Source organism: Protomyctophum parallelum (genome assembly GCF_964188405.1).
Source record: "Protomyctophum parallelum genome assembly, chromosome: 3".
In the NCBI taxonomy this organism is placed as follows: Eukaryota; Metazoa; Chordata; class Actinopteri; order Myctophiformes; family Myctophidae; genus Protomyctophum; species Protomyctophum parallelum.
The window spans coordinates 25,600,046-25,617,919 of NC_139698.1; the positions used below are offsets into that span (position 1 = coordinate 25,600,046).

Sequence of the window (17,874 nt, forward strand, 5' to 3'; positions counted from 1 at the left end):
TACCAAAAAAGATTATAATTTATTTTGAGATTTTTTTTTTGTGGTTGTCGTCATTGTTTGCATTTGCATCTCGTTTCACAAGGTAAATTGAAAATAAAAAAGAAACTAAAAACTGACTTGCCATACCATGAAAATGTAAAAAAATAATAATACAAATAATATGTATATATAATTATATCATTATCAACAAACAGACAACATTAATCATAATAACAATACTATTGTAAAACATAATGTAACACTAAAATCGCTGGTCTCATGCATACGCATAGAACGCCCCTCCGATACAAAAGAGGGGGTCAATTACTAAAAGTAGAAACCGAGAGTTCCACCAGTTCAGAATTAAGCGCCTAGTTACATGCAATGACATAAAAGAGAGACTCATGTACAGTACACATTCCTTCTGGCATAAAGGTATATTACACATAATGTACTTCATCACTGTTGCCCCCCACCCCCACCCCGCCCTCACCTAATATAGTGTACAGAGCACAATACAAAACAGACTGGAGTTCAAGAACATGATAACAGGAGGGAAGCGCAAGAGTTTCGGGGTCTCGTCAGTTCTCTTTTCCTCTCGTCAGAAGAACATGGTACGGCTAACGCAAGGGGCTGTGTCCAATGTTTGCACTCCTCCATTACTTATATAAACTCCTTCACAATCATTACATTTCCTTCATTCAGCCGCAACGTGAGTGTCCATTCACAATGCATTTGGGGTCTTTGTTTCTTCTGTGGTTTGCAGTGCTTTTGTTTTGTTTTAGTTTTTTTTCCCTTTTGGTGTCATCCTGCCCTCACAGGGTCTTGTCACTCTCTTTCTTCAGGTGACTAAAAGGTGAAAGGGGAAAACCATGTAAGATTCGCAACTGATGGGTGTTAAGGGACAGGCAGTGGTTAAATATACAGTTGGAGCGGTACTGTGGTTTTGTTTCAAACTGAATTATGGGAATTGGAGGCAGAGCTACAAAAGGTGTCAGCAAAAAGACTGCTAAAATGGATGTTATGCAGTAAGACTTTAATAATGGGTATGTTAGATTTAGGTGCGCTAATGTGAAAGCATTGACACAATTCTATTGACTACGGTCAATGCTTGCACAATGGCACACCTAATTCTAATACACCATTTGTAACGCCATTATACATTTATTGTCTGCAGCTGTGCAGCTTACATCACAGTGTAGTAAAATCAGCACCTGCCATGTTTCTCCATGCTGTAGTTTTTAACCTGTGCAGGAATACAAGCCACGAAATTGGCCTACGTTTCCATGCCCCTTTAAATATTCAAAAACGCTTTCAACACACACACACAAAGAATTACCTCTCCCTCTCAAAAAGCTCCCAACTACAATAAAACAGTAATTTGCATTTAGACAAATGCCTTTTTAAATCCTAAAACTCAGTATGGAACACCCTTCAGCAAAAAAAATAGTCAAGGCCCATGTATAATTTCAATCCAGATTTCAGAAAAGCAAACCAATTTATGACATTACCATTATGTCATACAGGTTAATGATAATACTGTATGTCATGTTATCCATCTGTAACCGGAGCCCTGAGTGAAGTGAGTCGCTCTGGATTAAGAGCGTCTGCTAAATGCCTAAATTGTAAATTGTAAATTGTAACCGGAGCCCTGAGTGAAGTGAGTGTATATACCTGTAGTACTCGTCCTGGGTGAGGGAGTGGTGGTGATGATGGTGGATCCACTGCTGTTCCAGGGCCAGTCTCTGGATCTGCAGCTCAGCACTCTGGGCCTGCTGCATGGCCTGGAGCTGATGGGCTGCTGACATGGGACCGGACAGAGAGGACGGCTGGGGCAAGTCACGGAAGGGAGCACCTATAGGAAGGCACGACGGAACCATGGGGTGCAGAGAAGAGGTGCAGGGAGGCACGTGGAGGGAGCACAAAAAGAGGAGGTGGGACGAAGCAAAAGGATCACCGTTGTCATTTTTAGTCTACAATTGTCTATAATTGTCTTGGAAAAACTTTGGGCACCATATTGCCCTGCAAAGACAAATGGCAGTAACTGCAGGAGTATTGAAACTGAGAGAGATTACTTCAGTTTATCTCCTGAATAATGTTTAGTTAGTTTAAACAGTGCATGTGAATCCAAACTTTGCATGATTCCTTTTTATTACGTACATGCTGATATCGTGACCCGAAAATAGCTGATGTGCAAGCTCACGATGCACCGCATTGCGACGCATTGTCATCTGGTATTTTGGATTTTACACCAGTGTACACCAACAAATTATAAATGAAGCATAACTGCCTTGAACAAATCCCAAGTGCCTTCCTCCTGCGCCCCCTCTACTCATTTTCAGTGGACTAGCCCAAAACAAGGTGTTACTGCCGTTCTTTTCCTTTGCAGGTCAGTATAGAGTACCAATATTATATTGTTATAATATCTGTAGAAGAAATTGAATTGAGTACATGGACGAGGATCCTTCTCCTCACCGAAGAGCTGCTGCCGGAGAACCTCGCTGTCAGTGAGAGGGTGGGCCAGGATGGGGGTGCCCAGCGTGGCCCCTGGATACGGGAGGCGTGTCAGAGGAGACCCCGAGGCCAACGGGTCCATCAGGGGGTGAACCCCGCCCGCCGCTGGGGGCCAATGATGTAAGAGACAAAAACAGGATGTATTTAATAACAGTCGAGGAATATGCTTTATATATTTTATTTACTATATATATAGATGGATAAATATCCATGTTACTGCACTTTTTTAAGGAAATATTTAGAGCAGTGCCTCAGCATTTCAGGTATAAGGAAGGATGATAAACACGGTGTTGCTTGGCAAAAAGAACTGATCTTGTCAGCAAGCGAAACCGTCGTGTAAAGGAGTATATATTAACCACTGGGTGGACATTGCTATTGAGTCAAGATAACTTGTTACTTGTACAGTACTTACAGAAATGTGCATTTAATTTAAACATTTCAAATTGGCATGTCATTATAAGTGATACTTTTCAATAAGAAGTCAGATCTACAATCTTTAGAAGATCTACAAGCTGATGAGCATTTTCACGATCTATTAAAAATGCACGTGCACATGCTATATACTGCACATAGCAACAACCCCAAAAGGCGTTCCCGGATTGAAAGGTAAGAGTTACGTACAGGGGTTCCCGGTCTAAATGGGTTAAGCCCAATACTACCAAATGTTATTCGGAAAGAGAGGTGATAGAACCATAGGCGGAGCTTGAACTTGACGCCTGGGGGTGCGACTGCTTGAACGCTTTGCGTGCGCGCGCGATTTTTTTGACCTTTATTTTATTATTTTAGCGTTTTTACAATGCCCTAACCTCTAAAAATGAGTTATTTAGGTAGTACAGCAGCTCACACACATACACACATGCACTACAGCCATATAGCGAGTCATCATATCATGATAAGAGAGATGATTACAAACTACAGTCAGAAGTTTTTTTTTTTTTTTTGCCCCCTGAACCCCCTCAAGCTCCGCCCATGGATAGAACTACAAATTGACGTCATTCTGAACCTTTCCTCAGAACTCGTGCAGTTAATAAGCCTACGGTTCAGAGTCCCAGAGAGCGCATGCGAGATAGCAGCAGTGGGTACCTGTGTCTTGCTGGTGCAGGTGTAGGTGGGAGTGGATGTGTGAGTGCTGGTGATGATGAGGCGTCACATTTAACATTTGAAGGCGACCCAGATTCTCCCCTCCACCTCCTGCTCCGCCTCCTCCTGTTCCCGTTCCTGTTCCACCACCTCCTCCACTCGCCCCTCCGCCTCCGGCACTTCCCCCTCGTTCTCTCTCCCTCTCTCTCTCCCGCTCTCTGTCTGCAGCCGTCGGCAAATTCACTCTGTCTCTCTCCCGCTCGCGCTCTCTCTCCCCGCTCCTCTCTCTGTCGCTGGAGGCGGGCGAGCGGGCGCCGGCGGGGTAGCTCTCAGAGGGCGTGGTCGCGGCGGGGGCCGGTGGAGCCGGCTGAGAGGTCCCGGAGCTGGGAAAAGAAGCGTGGGATGCCGGGTGGTGGAGGGACGACGCCGGGTTAGAGGGGGCCTGGGCGGGAGGCGGAGGAGGTGCAGCCGCCGGGGGAGCAGAGGAGGCGGGGCCCGCCGGAGGCGGCGGGGCGCCAGCCGCCGGCGGAGCAGACGCGGGATGAGAGGGCAACGAGGGAGGGTTCAGGGAGGAGGGCGGAGGGTTGGAGAGGGACTGAGGGGGAGCGGGGTTGGGGGGACGTGTCACGGGGGCCATCGCCGGGTTCTGGAGGTGTGGAGGCGGCCCTGGTGGCGGGGCCTGGGGAGGGGGGGTGCCGTAGACCGCCACCTCGCCGGCTCCTGCTGCACCTCCCCCGAGGAGCAGGGAGTGCGCGTGGGCGTGAGCGTGGGCGTGAGCGTGGGCGTGCGAGTGGGAGTGGGCGTGGGCGTGGGCGAGGGCGAGTGCGTTGGGGTCAGACATGGGCGGGTACACCCTCTCCTCACTCTTAAACTCAAACCCCGGCTTCATGCGATCTCGGTGGGCTGCCATTGCGTGCGGAAACCCCATTCCTCCTAGCCCCGCGCCACTCATACCGCCATGCCCCGGGCCCCCCGCGTGGTTCGCCACTCCCGGGCCACCTTCTAGGCTTCCCCCATATAAGAAGCCCAAGATGGCCGCCGCCGTGGCAGCATCAGTGGGGAGGTGGTGCGGGTGGTGTGCCAGGGCATGGTTCTGGAATTGAGGCAGGAAGAAGGAGGGATGAACATGGGGGTGTCCGTGGTGCATATGGGGGTGGTGTGCCTGGGCGGCCCTTGCCAACCCAAGCGGGGACATGGCGTGGGGCCGAGCGTACTCACTCAGGGTCCTCAGCGCCGGCGTGTCTGGGCCAAGATACGGACCACCTATGCCCATTGCCATGGCCCCTTGGTGGCCGCCAACCATTGCTGACCCTCCCATGGATGGGATCAGGAGGGAATGAGGGATGGAGTGAGAAAGGGAGGGGTGGAGTTGGTGCGAGGGGTGGAGGTGGGCATGATGCGGGTGAGATGGGTGGTGCTGGTGCTGAGGGTGGCCGGCTGAGTTGGCTGCGGAGCAGCCGGGGGAGGAGGGGTCCAGGATGATGGAGGACGAGGAGGGGAAGAAGAGAGAGGAGCCGTGTCGTGCGGCAACCGCCGCGTTGTTGTTGGCATCTTTCTGCTGCTGCAGAGAAGCAGAGAAATGAAGGAACATCGTCATTATCTCACTTTACACCTTTTCAAAACTCTATCAAAAGAATACGCAACCAAAAAGATGCAAATCAGTAGTTTAAGGGGTTTTCAAACTTCGTGTCACAGAACCATAAACTGACTTTCATTATGTCAAGGACCCCCATTTCAAATAATTCTGCCCGTGATATGAATAGTGGTTTAAATTGAATTAAATCAAATTGTCAAAATGACATAATTGTAGATGAGAAGTAGATTCACAATGGTGATACTGACATACCCAATTAATTCAAACTAAAGCAGTGCCCGTTGGGCACTGGCCTACTTGGAACGATGCAAGTTGGAAATGAATGCCCCACCCAGTTATTATGTCTGTGTCCCTTTTATGCCCATATATGGAGTTCTTTGTCAGAAGCAAAGATTTGAGTTAAAAACGTTTGCTCTGAAAGAATATACATTCAAAGATTTGCTCCACATTTTCACGATTTAAAAAAATAGCAGACTCTGTGCAGTGCTATGAGCTTGTAGATCTGCTATTTTTCAATAGCTAAAGTATAACATAATGCTTAAAACACCAAAAGGGGTTTTAAGCATTTAACCAGAATGGGCTAATAGAATAGAGGGTATGCGCGTGACATCATCATCAAACCAGGACGTTGTGCAGGAATGCCTACTGAGTGGCTAAAAACTACTTTCTGGCCTTGACAGCCCATGCATCCAAACAGAAAGGTCATATCTAATTGCATTAAACGACATTAAACAATGTTAAACTCACTTTTCCTGTCACTTTGCCGCTCGATTTGCCATTCACTTTATGCATGCGCATACCCATCTATAGCAATCAAGCAACTGAGACTCCACACATCCTAACCTGTAGATGCCTCTCCAGCTCTCTCTCTCTCTCTCTCTCCCTCTCTCGTTCCCTCTCCTTCTCCCGCAGGTCTCTCGCCCTCTGCTCCACCTCCCGGCGCGCCCTCTCGATCATCTCGTTCCTCTTCTTCCACAGCTTGGAGCCGTCCAGCGGGACGAAGAGGACGTCACTGCGGGCACAGGAGTTACCACTGCCTCGGTCCAGAACCCTGTGAAACCTGGAGATGGTGCACACACACACACACACACACACACACACACACACACACACACACACACACAGTCACCATTAGCAATCGACACTAGACTGGCATGTAACAGTTTAGTTTAAAATGAAGGATGAAACAGATAATAGAAAGATCATTCTCTCACCACGTGTACATTTGACTTTATCACTACCATGATTATCATAATCTCTATCAAAGGTAATTACAGATTTAAAGACAAATGCAAACATGGACTATAGTGACCGTACTGACGGACAGAATTAGGATGATCTTAATTGGGATCCTGTTTTATTACCGTGCTGATTGACTGGCATGAATTGGAATATCCACCGGCTTGGGCTCAGGGGAGGGGCTTCTCAACACTGGAGGCGGACTTTCGCTCTCCTCCCGCTCCTCAATTGGCTCCTCCTTGATGACAGTCGGGATAAGGGGACCTGTCGACGAATCAGAGTGCCCGTCTCCAGGAAGAGAAGAACTAGAAACCGGGGTGGAGGTGCCATTGTTGTTGCTGCTGCTGCTGTTGTTGCTGTGGTTACTAAGAGGCGGGGGAGGTCCCTTGGACGAGGTGTTCTGAGGCGAGAGCGACTGTGAGCCGCTGTTGGTGATGTTGGGCATGTTGTTGCTGCTATTGCTGCCGGCCACGTTAGAGCCCCCGCCACTCCCATTGGAGTGATAGGGTCCACCGAACGGAGGAGGGTGGCTGCTCAAAGCGCCATGGAAGGGGGGAGGGCGGCAGCCGGGTGAACAGGTGGACGACACACCCGAACCAGGAAGTGGCATGTTGGGCCCAGAGGAGGAGGAGGAGGAGGAGGAGCCGGGAGGAAAATTGGAGAAACTCCCCATCTGGTTGGTAGAGGGGCTGGGCAGCGGAGAGAGGGGTGTCGGAGGAGTCTGATTGGAGGATTGGAAATGTGGAGGACGCGCGTGATTGGGTCCCATCATGCCCGACGGAGGTGGCTGGGCATGGGAGGTCTGGGGTAAAGGGGGCGGAGGTGGAGGAGGGGGATATGGAGCGTTTGGAGGGTGTCCATGATGGGCAGAGGAGGAGGAGGAAGAGGAGGAAGAGGGGGAGAGGGCAGGGGGCTGATTGGGGCCACCACCGCCACCACGGTTTTGGTAAAGCGCAGACTCTCGCAAGTTAGAGTCCCTCTCCCTGTCTCTGTCCCTGGGCCCTGCCTGGTAATGAGGGTGGGGCGGGTGAGGGTGCTGAGGCCCCCCGGGCCCCGAGTACTCTCTTCCAAGGTTCGGGGTCACCCCAGGAGAGTTGAGAAAGTCTCGATTTGGCCCGGTGGAGGGCTGTGTGCCAGTGGGGGGGAACTCTTTCCCTCCAGCAGGGGGTGGGTACTCCCTATGAAAGTGGTCTGCCCCAGACGGCGGGGTTTGTCCTTGGTCCATGGAGGGAGGGTAGTCTCGGCCGGACGAGTTTGGCGCATGTGGATGGGGGTGAGGTGGCAGGGAGGAGTGAGGAGGGTGGCCGGAGTTATTTTGGGGTGATGCTGGAGGGTCCCGGTTCAGCATTGGGGCGGCGGGTAGCCCACTGGTGGAGCTAGATTGGTTCCCCTGGGGTCCAGGGTTGTTGTTGGGGTTATTGTTGCCTCCCACCTCTCTTGTCTGCCCCCCAAACTCACCCCATCTGCCGCCCTCTTTATCTCTAGGATGCCCAGCTCCAGCTCCATTGGGCCCACTAAAGTCTCTGTTCTGGTTTTGATTTGGTGGAGGGAATTCTCTGCCTCCATCCCTCTCTCTTTCTCTGCCTCCATCCCTCTCTCTTTCTCTATCTCTTTCTCTTTCTCTTTCTCTCTCCCTCTCTCTCTCCCTCTCCCTTTCCCTTTCCCTCTCCCTCTCTCTGAAACCTGGACCAAAGTCTCTTCCTCCTGGACCCATGTTAGGCCCGTCTCTCCCAGAACCTGGGAACTCCCGGTTCTGACCCACCGACAGGTCCCTAAACTCCCGGCTCTGAATGTTGTTGGGCCCACCCATATTACCGCCACAAGTGCTATTATTATTGTTATTATTATTACCCCCGCTGCTATTGCTGCCACTATTGCCCAAGGGAGCAGAGAACTCCCTATTGATCTCCCTGCCCCCACACTCCCCCCTCACTCCCCTCTCCCTCTCTCCTGCAGCCCCCCTCTCTCGGTCCCCTCCCCCACCGGTGTACCTGGGCTGGTACTCCCTGTGGGGGTGAGGGTGAGGGTGGGGGAGGTAAGAGGGGTGGGAGGAGGAGTGGCGAGAGGACGGAGGGTTGTAAACGGAGGGGAGCTGCTGCTGCTGCACCGGGGGCTGGTGCGGGTGGTGGTTGCCAGGGTAGCGGGTATAGCCCCAGCTCCCCTGGCAACCGGTCGCCGTGCCACCCTGCCAGCCAGCGGCGGGGCTGTAGTGGTGCGGGTGTGGGGAGGGCTGGGGTTGGGACTGGGAGTGGGACTGGGGTTGGGCCTGGGGACTGGTCTGTGGTAACAGGGAGGGAGGGGTAGACTGGGCCTTATCCATGAGCTTGTCTCCCTTCTCCATCTTCTCCCTCTCTATCTTTACATCGGCGGACAGGTTGGGCCCTCCCAGCTCCAGGGGCTTCAGGGCAGGTGGGGGGGGCAGGGGTGGGGGGGGCAGAGGGTGGGAAATGCCGGGGTTGCCGTGGGGATAGTCTCCCCCGGAGATGGTTGTCTTGGTCACGCACTGCGTGTTGGCTTTGGGATTAATTCGGCTGCCACCATGCACATTGTCCGGGCCGCCATACTCCACCTTGCACACCAATTTGGAGTCCAAGGAGAAATATGACTTCCTCCCGCTATTGCTGTCGTTTGCAGAGTCTCCCAATCTGCCTCGGAGAGAGGGAGTGAGAGTGGTGGAGGAGCAGGGGGTGGAGGAGGGCTTGAGAGACGGACAGTCCTCCATTCGTCCCTCCCCATCCCTCTTTTCTCCTTCTCCGCAGGGCTCCTCCCCTCTTCCCTCTCTGCCAGTTCTCCTGTCCTCTCCCGCCGACTTCCCTGCCCCGCCCTCTTTCCCTTTCTGTCGTTCCCTCTCTCCATGCTTTGGCGAGTCAGGACCATCAGAGTCAGAGTCCAAGCTGCCCAGAGGGGAGGCGGAGAGACTCGGGGACGAGGAGCGATTGTCCTGGTCTATGTCACGCCCACTACTGAGACTGCTGCTGCTATTTGCCAAGCTCCCTACAACCGAACTCCTGCTACCCTGGGACTGGCCATCTTCATTGTCACTCTCTCGGGACTGGCTGGTGACTGAGGTTGGAGGCGGGACCGTAGAAGGAGCCGAACTGTCGGTGGAGAGAGTTGACGTTGGAGCGTTTGGGGTAGAGGCTGAATCCTGATGAGAAAACCCCAGAACGTCATTAGTAGACAACATGTAAAGTATAGACATTACATAGAGGTAACATATCGACTTTCTGCGTGAATGAAATACCTATAAGTGACACTGTGGTTACCGGTTAGAGAGGCACCCATAACTAAAAGATTACAGGTTTGGTGCCAGCAACAAACAACCTTTGTATTAACACTCACTATGTCCTTGGGCAGGACGTTGAAGTCACATCTGGTCACTCTGGATAAAAGGGACTTTTCTGTCTAACTGTTACAACTTGGGAAGCTGCCTCCTTGATTATGAGCACCGAGCAAAGCTTAAAATGTGGTTCTTATATCAGAGGTTCATGAAATGTAGCATTACCTGAACTTTTTGCCTCTTTGGAGGTGATACAATTGGCTCCCCCTCACTCTCAGATGAATCATGGCCTTGTGATCTGCGATTGAAGCGATTTCCTGTCAATTCCTCCCCAGTGCTTCTCTGCTGACGAAAATAAAAAACACAAGTTTTAATGTCATTGTGGTGCTGTGGTGCATAATAGTCACATCTGTTTTTAGAACAAAGATTCGCAAACACTGCACGTACGTGCACAAAGCACACACACACATGCAACAACAAATCCAAACAAAAAACTTCAAAGTGTTCAATGTGTTAAGCTGAAACATACACCAGCAAACAACGCTGGCAGAATAAGGGTATGTCTGTGGCAATCATGGTGATGACTCATACACACACACACACACACACACTAACACACACACACACACACACACACACACACACACACACACACACACACACACACACACACACACACACACACACACACACACACACACACACACACACACACACACACACACACACACTTACACACACACACACACACACACACAAATCACACTCACTCACACACGCACACACACACACACACGCACAGACGCACACACACACTCATTATGATTTGGACTGATACAAAATGACAGTTTCTTCTTGTCTACCTCTCTTTCAGGCACGCACGCACACACAAACACGCACGCGCGCACGCACGCGCACATTGCCTGTGAAGTCACTCCACCACCACAACAAAACAAGCAAGAAGGGAGAAAGAGCAAAATCAAGACTCTAACCGGCTGCCTGTCGTTGCGTTCGGGTCGAGTGGGGCTGGGGTGTGGGCGCCGGCCCCTTCTCTCCTCGCTGCCCCCCCGCCTGCGCCCACTGCGCATGGGCATCTGAAACACCGTCAGCGGGCGGAGGGAAAGGAGCAGACAGTTAAGGGCGAGAGCGGGAGATGGTGAAACATAACATCGTATAGGGTGAGAGGAGTTAGGAAATTATATAGAAGACCAAAACGCAACACCACGCATGATTGGTTGTGGTGAAAGCGTAATATTTTAATGTCGAGAAGTTGGTTGAGGGGTTGAGGGATGATAGACCAAAAATAGAAGGCAAGAAGTAGTGGAGAAGAAGGGGAGGAGAGATGCATGAAAGGACACAGAGAGGAGGCAAAGAGAGGAGGGTAAATAATGATAAACATGCCATCTGTCTCTTCTCAATATTTTCTTGAATATAGATTTTGCAAGCACTTTGAGCTGCATTTATGTATGAAAGGTGCTATATAAATTATGTTTATTATTATACAATCACAGGTAGCTTCAGCATTTGTGAAATTCTGTCACAAGATAAAATAGCATATTGCCTTATTTGCTGGAAAGGACAGTAGGTACACAGATACTGCTAAGTATAGTATGTACAATAAGAAAATACACAAATTCATTTGTGGAGGTGCAAAAACGTGTAACTATGGCAAAGACAAACACACATTTCTGAATTAATTAAAGTAACCTAACCTTACTTAATCTCACAATTCTACTTTCTTCATGACCATAAAAGGCAGAGGAAAAATAACTGACGTCACTACAGAAGAATGACGTGGGTTTGGCGCTTACCGATTCTTTGTGTGTTCGCGTTTTCATCGTTGCTCCGTTATATCGTCCATTCTTTAACACATGCCATTGAGGGGAGTGAACTGGTTTTGTCTCGTTTTGTGCAGACTGAGAGTTAGCTCATGTCATTTACTAAAAACCTGCAACAAAAACAAACAAACAAACATAAGACAGAATTGCACAATATCTTTAACTACATGGGTGTCCCACATAGAAATCAATGTTCTTTTCCAAGAGTCTGTTTTAAAATAGTGAGTTGAACAACTTAAATCCTAAACTTAAGAGCGGGTTCACCCAAGGGGCTCTATGGGAGGTCCAGTCCTTTTGTCCCTTTACAGTGTAGACTAGAGTCTACACCAAATCTCTAAGCTGAAAATACTTTATATACATATTACACGTTCACAATAGTGTCACATTGCAATGCAGTGTGAGCTTGCAGATCTGCTATTTTTGCTGAATGTTAATAATATAATAGATATGTCATAGACATTAATTACTTCATGGGTCCATCAATAATGTTTGAAATCCACAACCAGAAGTATGCCTTGCTGTTCTGAGACGCACCCTATAGCCTTCCTCCTTGGCATACCATTATAAGCTTAACTATTCTGTGTCAATAAAGTATAAATATGAAGGCGAAGTGGAATGAAGTCACTCAAAAACGAAATAAAAAACGGCTTCAATATTAAAGCATATGTTTGGGTGTTAAAATGTAGGCCTGCAACATTTTTTACACCAGTATACAAAAGGCTTGGCTATGTCCGGCAAAGTGAAGAAGGAAAAAAGGTGGGGGCCTAATATAGATCCCTGGGGGACTCCATACAAAGAAGTATAGGGTTCACGTGGTTAAATGTCCATCCAGGGGCAACCCGATATCCGAATGATTGGGGTGCGAACCACATCGGCTCTAATGCTTGACAGCGACTCGAGTCACTGGCTCGATTCCGGATACTGGCTGGACCATTACTGCCTGTCACTACTCTACTCTTTTTCTTTTTTCTTACATTTTTATCCCAGGATTTTGTAACGCATTTTTTCACCCAGTGTCAATTTTCTAATGTAATCCTGGGAGCTACACAACCTCCTCTGCCAACCTGGAGGGGGGGGGGGGGGGGGGGGGGGGGGGGGGGGCAGCGGACTGACCTCATGCTTCCTTCTATGCATGAGGAGTCCAAGCTGCTTCTTTTCACTTGACAGGGGAGAGTTTCCCCGGCGGACGTAGCGTGTGGAAGGAACACGTTATTCCGACCGGTTCCTTTCCCCTCCATCGGGCGCCCCGGCTGGCCAGGGGGAGGTAGTTTAGAGATCAGGTCAGATTACTGCATGCTTTTGTACCCTAGGCCCTGGGGTGGGTACCCTAGGGCCTAGGGGACACGGGGAGAACATGCAGACTCCACACAGAAGGGCCCTTTCGCCAACCCCGCCTCGGGTGTGGGCACTGATGACGCAGAGGAGGGAGCACGCCCCCAGCGGGTGTCGAACCCAGGAACTTCTAGCTGTGAGGCGACAGCACTACAAACTGTGCCACCGTGACCCTGTCACTACTCTACTCTCTTAGCTAAGAAAAATGACGTAAAAAAGTGGAAAATAAAGATTTCCCGTACCTCCATCCATCCACCTTCACAGCAACTCAAACCCACAGTCACATGTGGTTAACCCACATGACCTATGGCCAGCAGAATGCACTGTGGGTTGGGGACATGTGCGTATGTGTGTCATTTAGTATGTGTGTCATTTAGTCGGATGTGAACTGGGGTAGGCACTTCAAGCTCTGTTATGGATTACTGTCATGATATTGTAATGGTGTGGCGCTGAATTGTTGTGACTTCACTGTATTCACCCGTGAGTGTCTGTATACCACACTAAAGCCAAAGATACATTTCCACATGTGGACATGGGACAATAACATTTCTATTCTATTCTAGTGTACTCTGTGTGTGTGTGTGTGTGTGTGTGTGTGTGTGTGTGTGTGTGTGTGTGTGTGTGTGTGTGTGTGTGTGTGTGTGTGTGTGTGTGTGTGTGTGTGTGTGTGTGTGTGTGTGATTAAAAATCACACTCATGTGAAGTGAGGGGCGCAGCGAGGCATCAGCCAGATGAAGTCTTACATTGTCATTCACTGCTCATCTATGAACATTAAAGTCCATAGACTTGGCTGGGGATGGAGAATTTATAATTAGACTTAGCGCTAGCCTATACGTCGTATAGGCCCCTCAAAAAACAATGACAAAAAACATATCGATGAGGAAACCGCTCTTCTTTTATAGCATGGCTGTCTGCAGGAGACTAATGATCAACCTCAAGAAATTGTTCTGTAAATATCAAGACCAAGCAGAGCCCCCTTTTCCCTCTAGTATACCTCCACCACAGCAGTCCAAACCCCGCACCCACATGACCTGGTTATGACCAAGCGGAATCACACAGACCGAGTGCTTACTCGCTCCAAACAGCCAGCCTCCGCCATGTCATTAGAACACACATCCTTATATCCACATGGGTGTGCCCTGATAGGTAAGCCACTACAAAGGCCCATTTTAATCCATGCATTCATGTACCACTATGGTGGAAATAAATTGGACTCATGCATATTAAATGAGGCTATAAATAGTGCTCTTACAATGGGTGAAATAAAATATATATTTAGCCGAACAGTTAGGGCAGCGAACGAACATGCATGCTTCACCAAGCAACCAGTAAATAGCTACAGTGCGTGTGTGTGTGTGTGTGTGTGTGTGTGTGTGTGTGTGTGTGTGTGTGTGTGTGTGTGTGATTCATAGCAGGTACAGCTAGTGAATCCTGTGGCAGCTCTACTACACATGGCCATGCATTAATTATTAGTGCATGCTGCAGTGACTGATTCAATCAATCACAATAGTACAATCTACAGTAAGACAAGCTGCTACGATCACCTGACATGCCTGTACGATACATGGTGCACTGACCATTCCCATTTAGAGGACTACATATATAGATGTATGTAGCCTACACACATCACACAGTGAACACTTCTTGAGAGATACAATGGACGCACATATATATATTTATTGTCAGTCATGCAATAAAGATAAGTATATGGCTCCTTGCTTAAGGCCATTCCTCAAAGAGTGAAAATGAAAATGAACTGCTATACTTAACGAGCACATTGACTGACACATTGATTGCACGGCTCTGTTTTGTCTCAATGAGTAATTTGAAAGCATCTATAGGCTATAAATGCCTAACTAATGTAAGGGTCTACTGTTGATATATGGCCAACCTATATTATAGGCCTAATATGCATGTGAAATATGTTGCCGAATGACCTGCTGCATAGAAAGTGAATGTTAGTTACAGGTGGCAGCTATTAGTCTATGGGTCCACTGGGCTGGTCTCTGGATCATGCTATAAACAAATAGAACGCAAACACAGCAATACCATGCAACAGTATATCAGCACTGGCCTCTCTCTCTCTCTAATACGCACGCACGTACACGTACACGCACAGGGTCCATGCATTATAAACAAATCGACTACTGCATGTGATGCAAAGCAGCATGCAGTTGCACTGCTTACATCACCGACCGACGAGGCAAGCGGCAAGGCACTGCAACCACTCTTTCTTCCCTTTCTTCCTGCGAATGTTATTGATACACATGCAGGGGAAACTGGCTAGAAGCTGTTCTATTGCATGCCAGAGACTGCTGCCACCTAGGACGAGACAGGCGAACCATGTTGAGCAGCACATACATATATGTTGTCGGTCAGAATGGATGCCAGCACAGCACACACAGCTTTTCTTCTGGATAAAATTCCACGTCTAAAAAACCCCCGAATGCCTGGTATAGAATGGCGAATGGCATTTCGCACCGGCACGGTCCCCCCTTTTCTCGGTTTGTAATGTTTAATGTGCGCCTTGGGCATTTCATTTACATCATTAACGTTAATTTACCGGGAGCTTATAAATTAGCCATAACGCACGGGCAAGATCATTAACGCACAAAGAAAGAAAGGGGAGGGAGACACACAAAACGTGGCCCAAAAGGAATAGCTTCAATTTCCTTCAAATTCAGACTTCGCATCCATTTTCCCCCTTCTCCTTACCTATAATATCCAGCGATGCGTGTCCCCCTCTCTCTCATTCTCCCCCCTTTTCCTCTTGTTTTTCCTTATATTGCACGTTGACACACAAGCACACACACACACTCGCACACACACACACACACACACACACACACACACAGAGAGAAGCGCACGCTTCTGTAAACAAGAGCCCGGTGCTGCTGGTCACATTGTAACGGTTCCTCCGCACAATATAATGCAGAAGAATTCTGTTTTATGTCGTTGCAGGGAAGGAAAACGGGGTGCCAGTGGAGAGACTGTACAAATTGATGCGTACGCTCGCCTCTTCCCCACCCCCTTCGCCCCTTTCCTTGTTCCCCACTCCCCCCGTCCCTTCCTACCCGAAGAGCGAAGACGACTTGCACTTTTTTTCCGCCTCCCTCCTTCGGTACAGTCACTCGCGATTTTAACGGAGGGGCGAGCGAGCAGCGAGGAGAGGAGAGAGGAGGGATCGAGGGATGCACGTCGGGTGAGAGAAAGAGAGCGAGAAGAGGGCGTGATTTGCATAAGGAAAGGAAAGGGGGGAGCTCGGAGAGAGAGAGGGGGGGGGGGGGGGGGCAGGGAGAAGGAGGTGCAGAGAGAGGGCCACAACTCTGAAGAGGGAGGGGACCAGAGACTCAGAGAGAAGGGCTTTTTCTTTCTATTGCGTTGGCCAGGCTTCTCCCTCCCTTCTCCCTCCAGAGTCACCTTAAGCTAGCTGCCTGGGGAAGGTTCTGCCTGCCTGTTAGGCCAGATATTTGGGCTATGATGATATTTTCTCGTGATGATGAACCATTATTTATAAAAGAGTCGTACACACTATCCAGTCCTTCTTTGTTCTACAAGCCCTATAATATAAAGTCATAGCTTAATTAAATGTAATTGGCGATAGGGATCAAATGCAATCAAATAATTAATCATGCGAGATTGATGGTGACTAAACCATCCTAAAGTCCGAAATTCATTTTGGGGTTAAACATCTGTAGCCTAAACCTTAATATATGAATACACAACCCCTCTTTCTAGCATCTGTCCTGTCCGTGTGCAGGTCTGACGTTACCTAAAACGTCCTTTCTGTCTGTCTGTCTGTCTGTCTGTCTGTCTGTCTGTCTCCAGACGAGGCCACTAGTAGCCTACACTTGAGTCAGTCTGAGAAAAGCTTTTGCAGCGGTGTGTCCAGTCAAGCGGGTCTGCAACACCCCCCCCCCCTCCCCCCTCTCTCTCTGTCTCTCCCCCCTTCACACAGCCCCCTGTCCCGGCTCCTATTGTGTAGTAACCATGGCAACGGTGGTGGTGAAGATCGGCGCACGGCGCCTGCGCGTCTACCTTCCTTCTCTCGAGTCATTCATACACCACGAGCACGGCTCGTGCTCCCTCTGCTGCCACGCTTGCTACGTGCAGCAGACGGTGCATAGGGTACCTGTTACCTTTACCTCCAAAAGGCAGCTCTTGGCTCCCTCCCATCAATTGATTTGACATAGCCTACCTTTCGATGAATTGAGTGAGAAAACCCAGAATGGAAACAAGCCGGCCCGAAAGCCTTTTCTGGTTTCATCCTTTTAGCATGTATTGTACTGTATTTCCATGTGTGCCTGTCCTTGCAAACTGTTAATAAAAGTATTACTATTCAATCAATCAATTTTCATAGGCCATACAATTTAAAGGCTTGTAGGCTACTGCTTTGGCAACATTGCAGGCAGTGAAAGTATTGTATACAGACCCTTCTCAACTGTGCCATGCAATGAGATAAACAACAACAATAATAATAATTATATGTATATATATATATATATTACAATTTAGGCATTTAGCAGGCTATCGATCTAAAAGGACCACTTCCCCACTTTTCAACCTATCTTCATATAATAGCCTGGTCCTCACTAATAATCATGAAAATCTATTCTGTCTGTGTCTCATAGGAGGGATGTGGGCAGTTCAGAAACCGTCCTCCAGTGACATCATCGATGGGGAATATAAGCTAATAGAAACTGCAGGCTTTCTAGTCCTGAAAAGTTTTCAATGCGAAAATCGAAGCCATCGTTCTCACGATAATAATAATAAAATCTTGTTTAAAAAAACTGCCCACAGCCCTCCTATGAGACACAGACTGAGTAGAAAAGAATCGTGCCATTTTATCATGATTATTAGTGAGGACCTATTATATGAAGATAGGTTGAAAAGTGGTGAGGTGGACCTTAAATCCAGAGCGATTTAACGTAAGAAAGAAAGGTAAACACATATAAAATGCATAGACATTGTAGTGCCTATAGGATCATAGTGTAGGAAAACGAAGAACCAAGAACATT

At 48.7% G+C, this 17,874-nt stretch overlaps 1 protein-coding gene across 4 annotated transcripts; it reads right to left on the minus strand.

Annotated features, from left to right (window-relative positions):
* atn1 (atrophin 1) lies at nucleotides 1-15,872 on the minus strand. Of its 4 annotated transcripts, none has more exons than XM_083761909.1 (10): nucleotides 15,572-15,872; nucleotides 11,498-11,634; nucleotides 10,679-10,780; nucleotides 9,912-10,028; nucleotides 6,532-9,554; nucleotides 6,011-6,227; nucleotides 3,577-5,134; nucleotides 2,455-2,598; nucleotides 1,654-1,834; nucleotides 1-828 (listed from the first exon to the last, which is right to left on the minus strand). In XM_083761909.1, exons 2-10 carry the CDS (start codon nucleotides 11,522-11,524, stop codon nucleotides 795-797), a joined length of 5,403 nt encoding a protein of 1,800 aa, XP_083618035.1. In that variant the 5' UTR covers nucleotides 11,525-11,634; nucleotides 15,572-15,872; the 3' UTR covers nucleotides 1-794. The 4 variants fall into 4 exon arrangements, with proteins under 4 accessions (XP_083618035.1, XP_083618033.1, XP_083618034.1 ...); XM_083761907.1 differs by having other exon boundaries at nucleotides 2,431-2,598; XM_083761908.1 differs by having other exon boundaries at nucleotides 9,912-10,031.
* Between the last annotated feature and the right edge of the window lie 2,002 nt (nucleotides 15,873-17,874).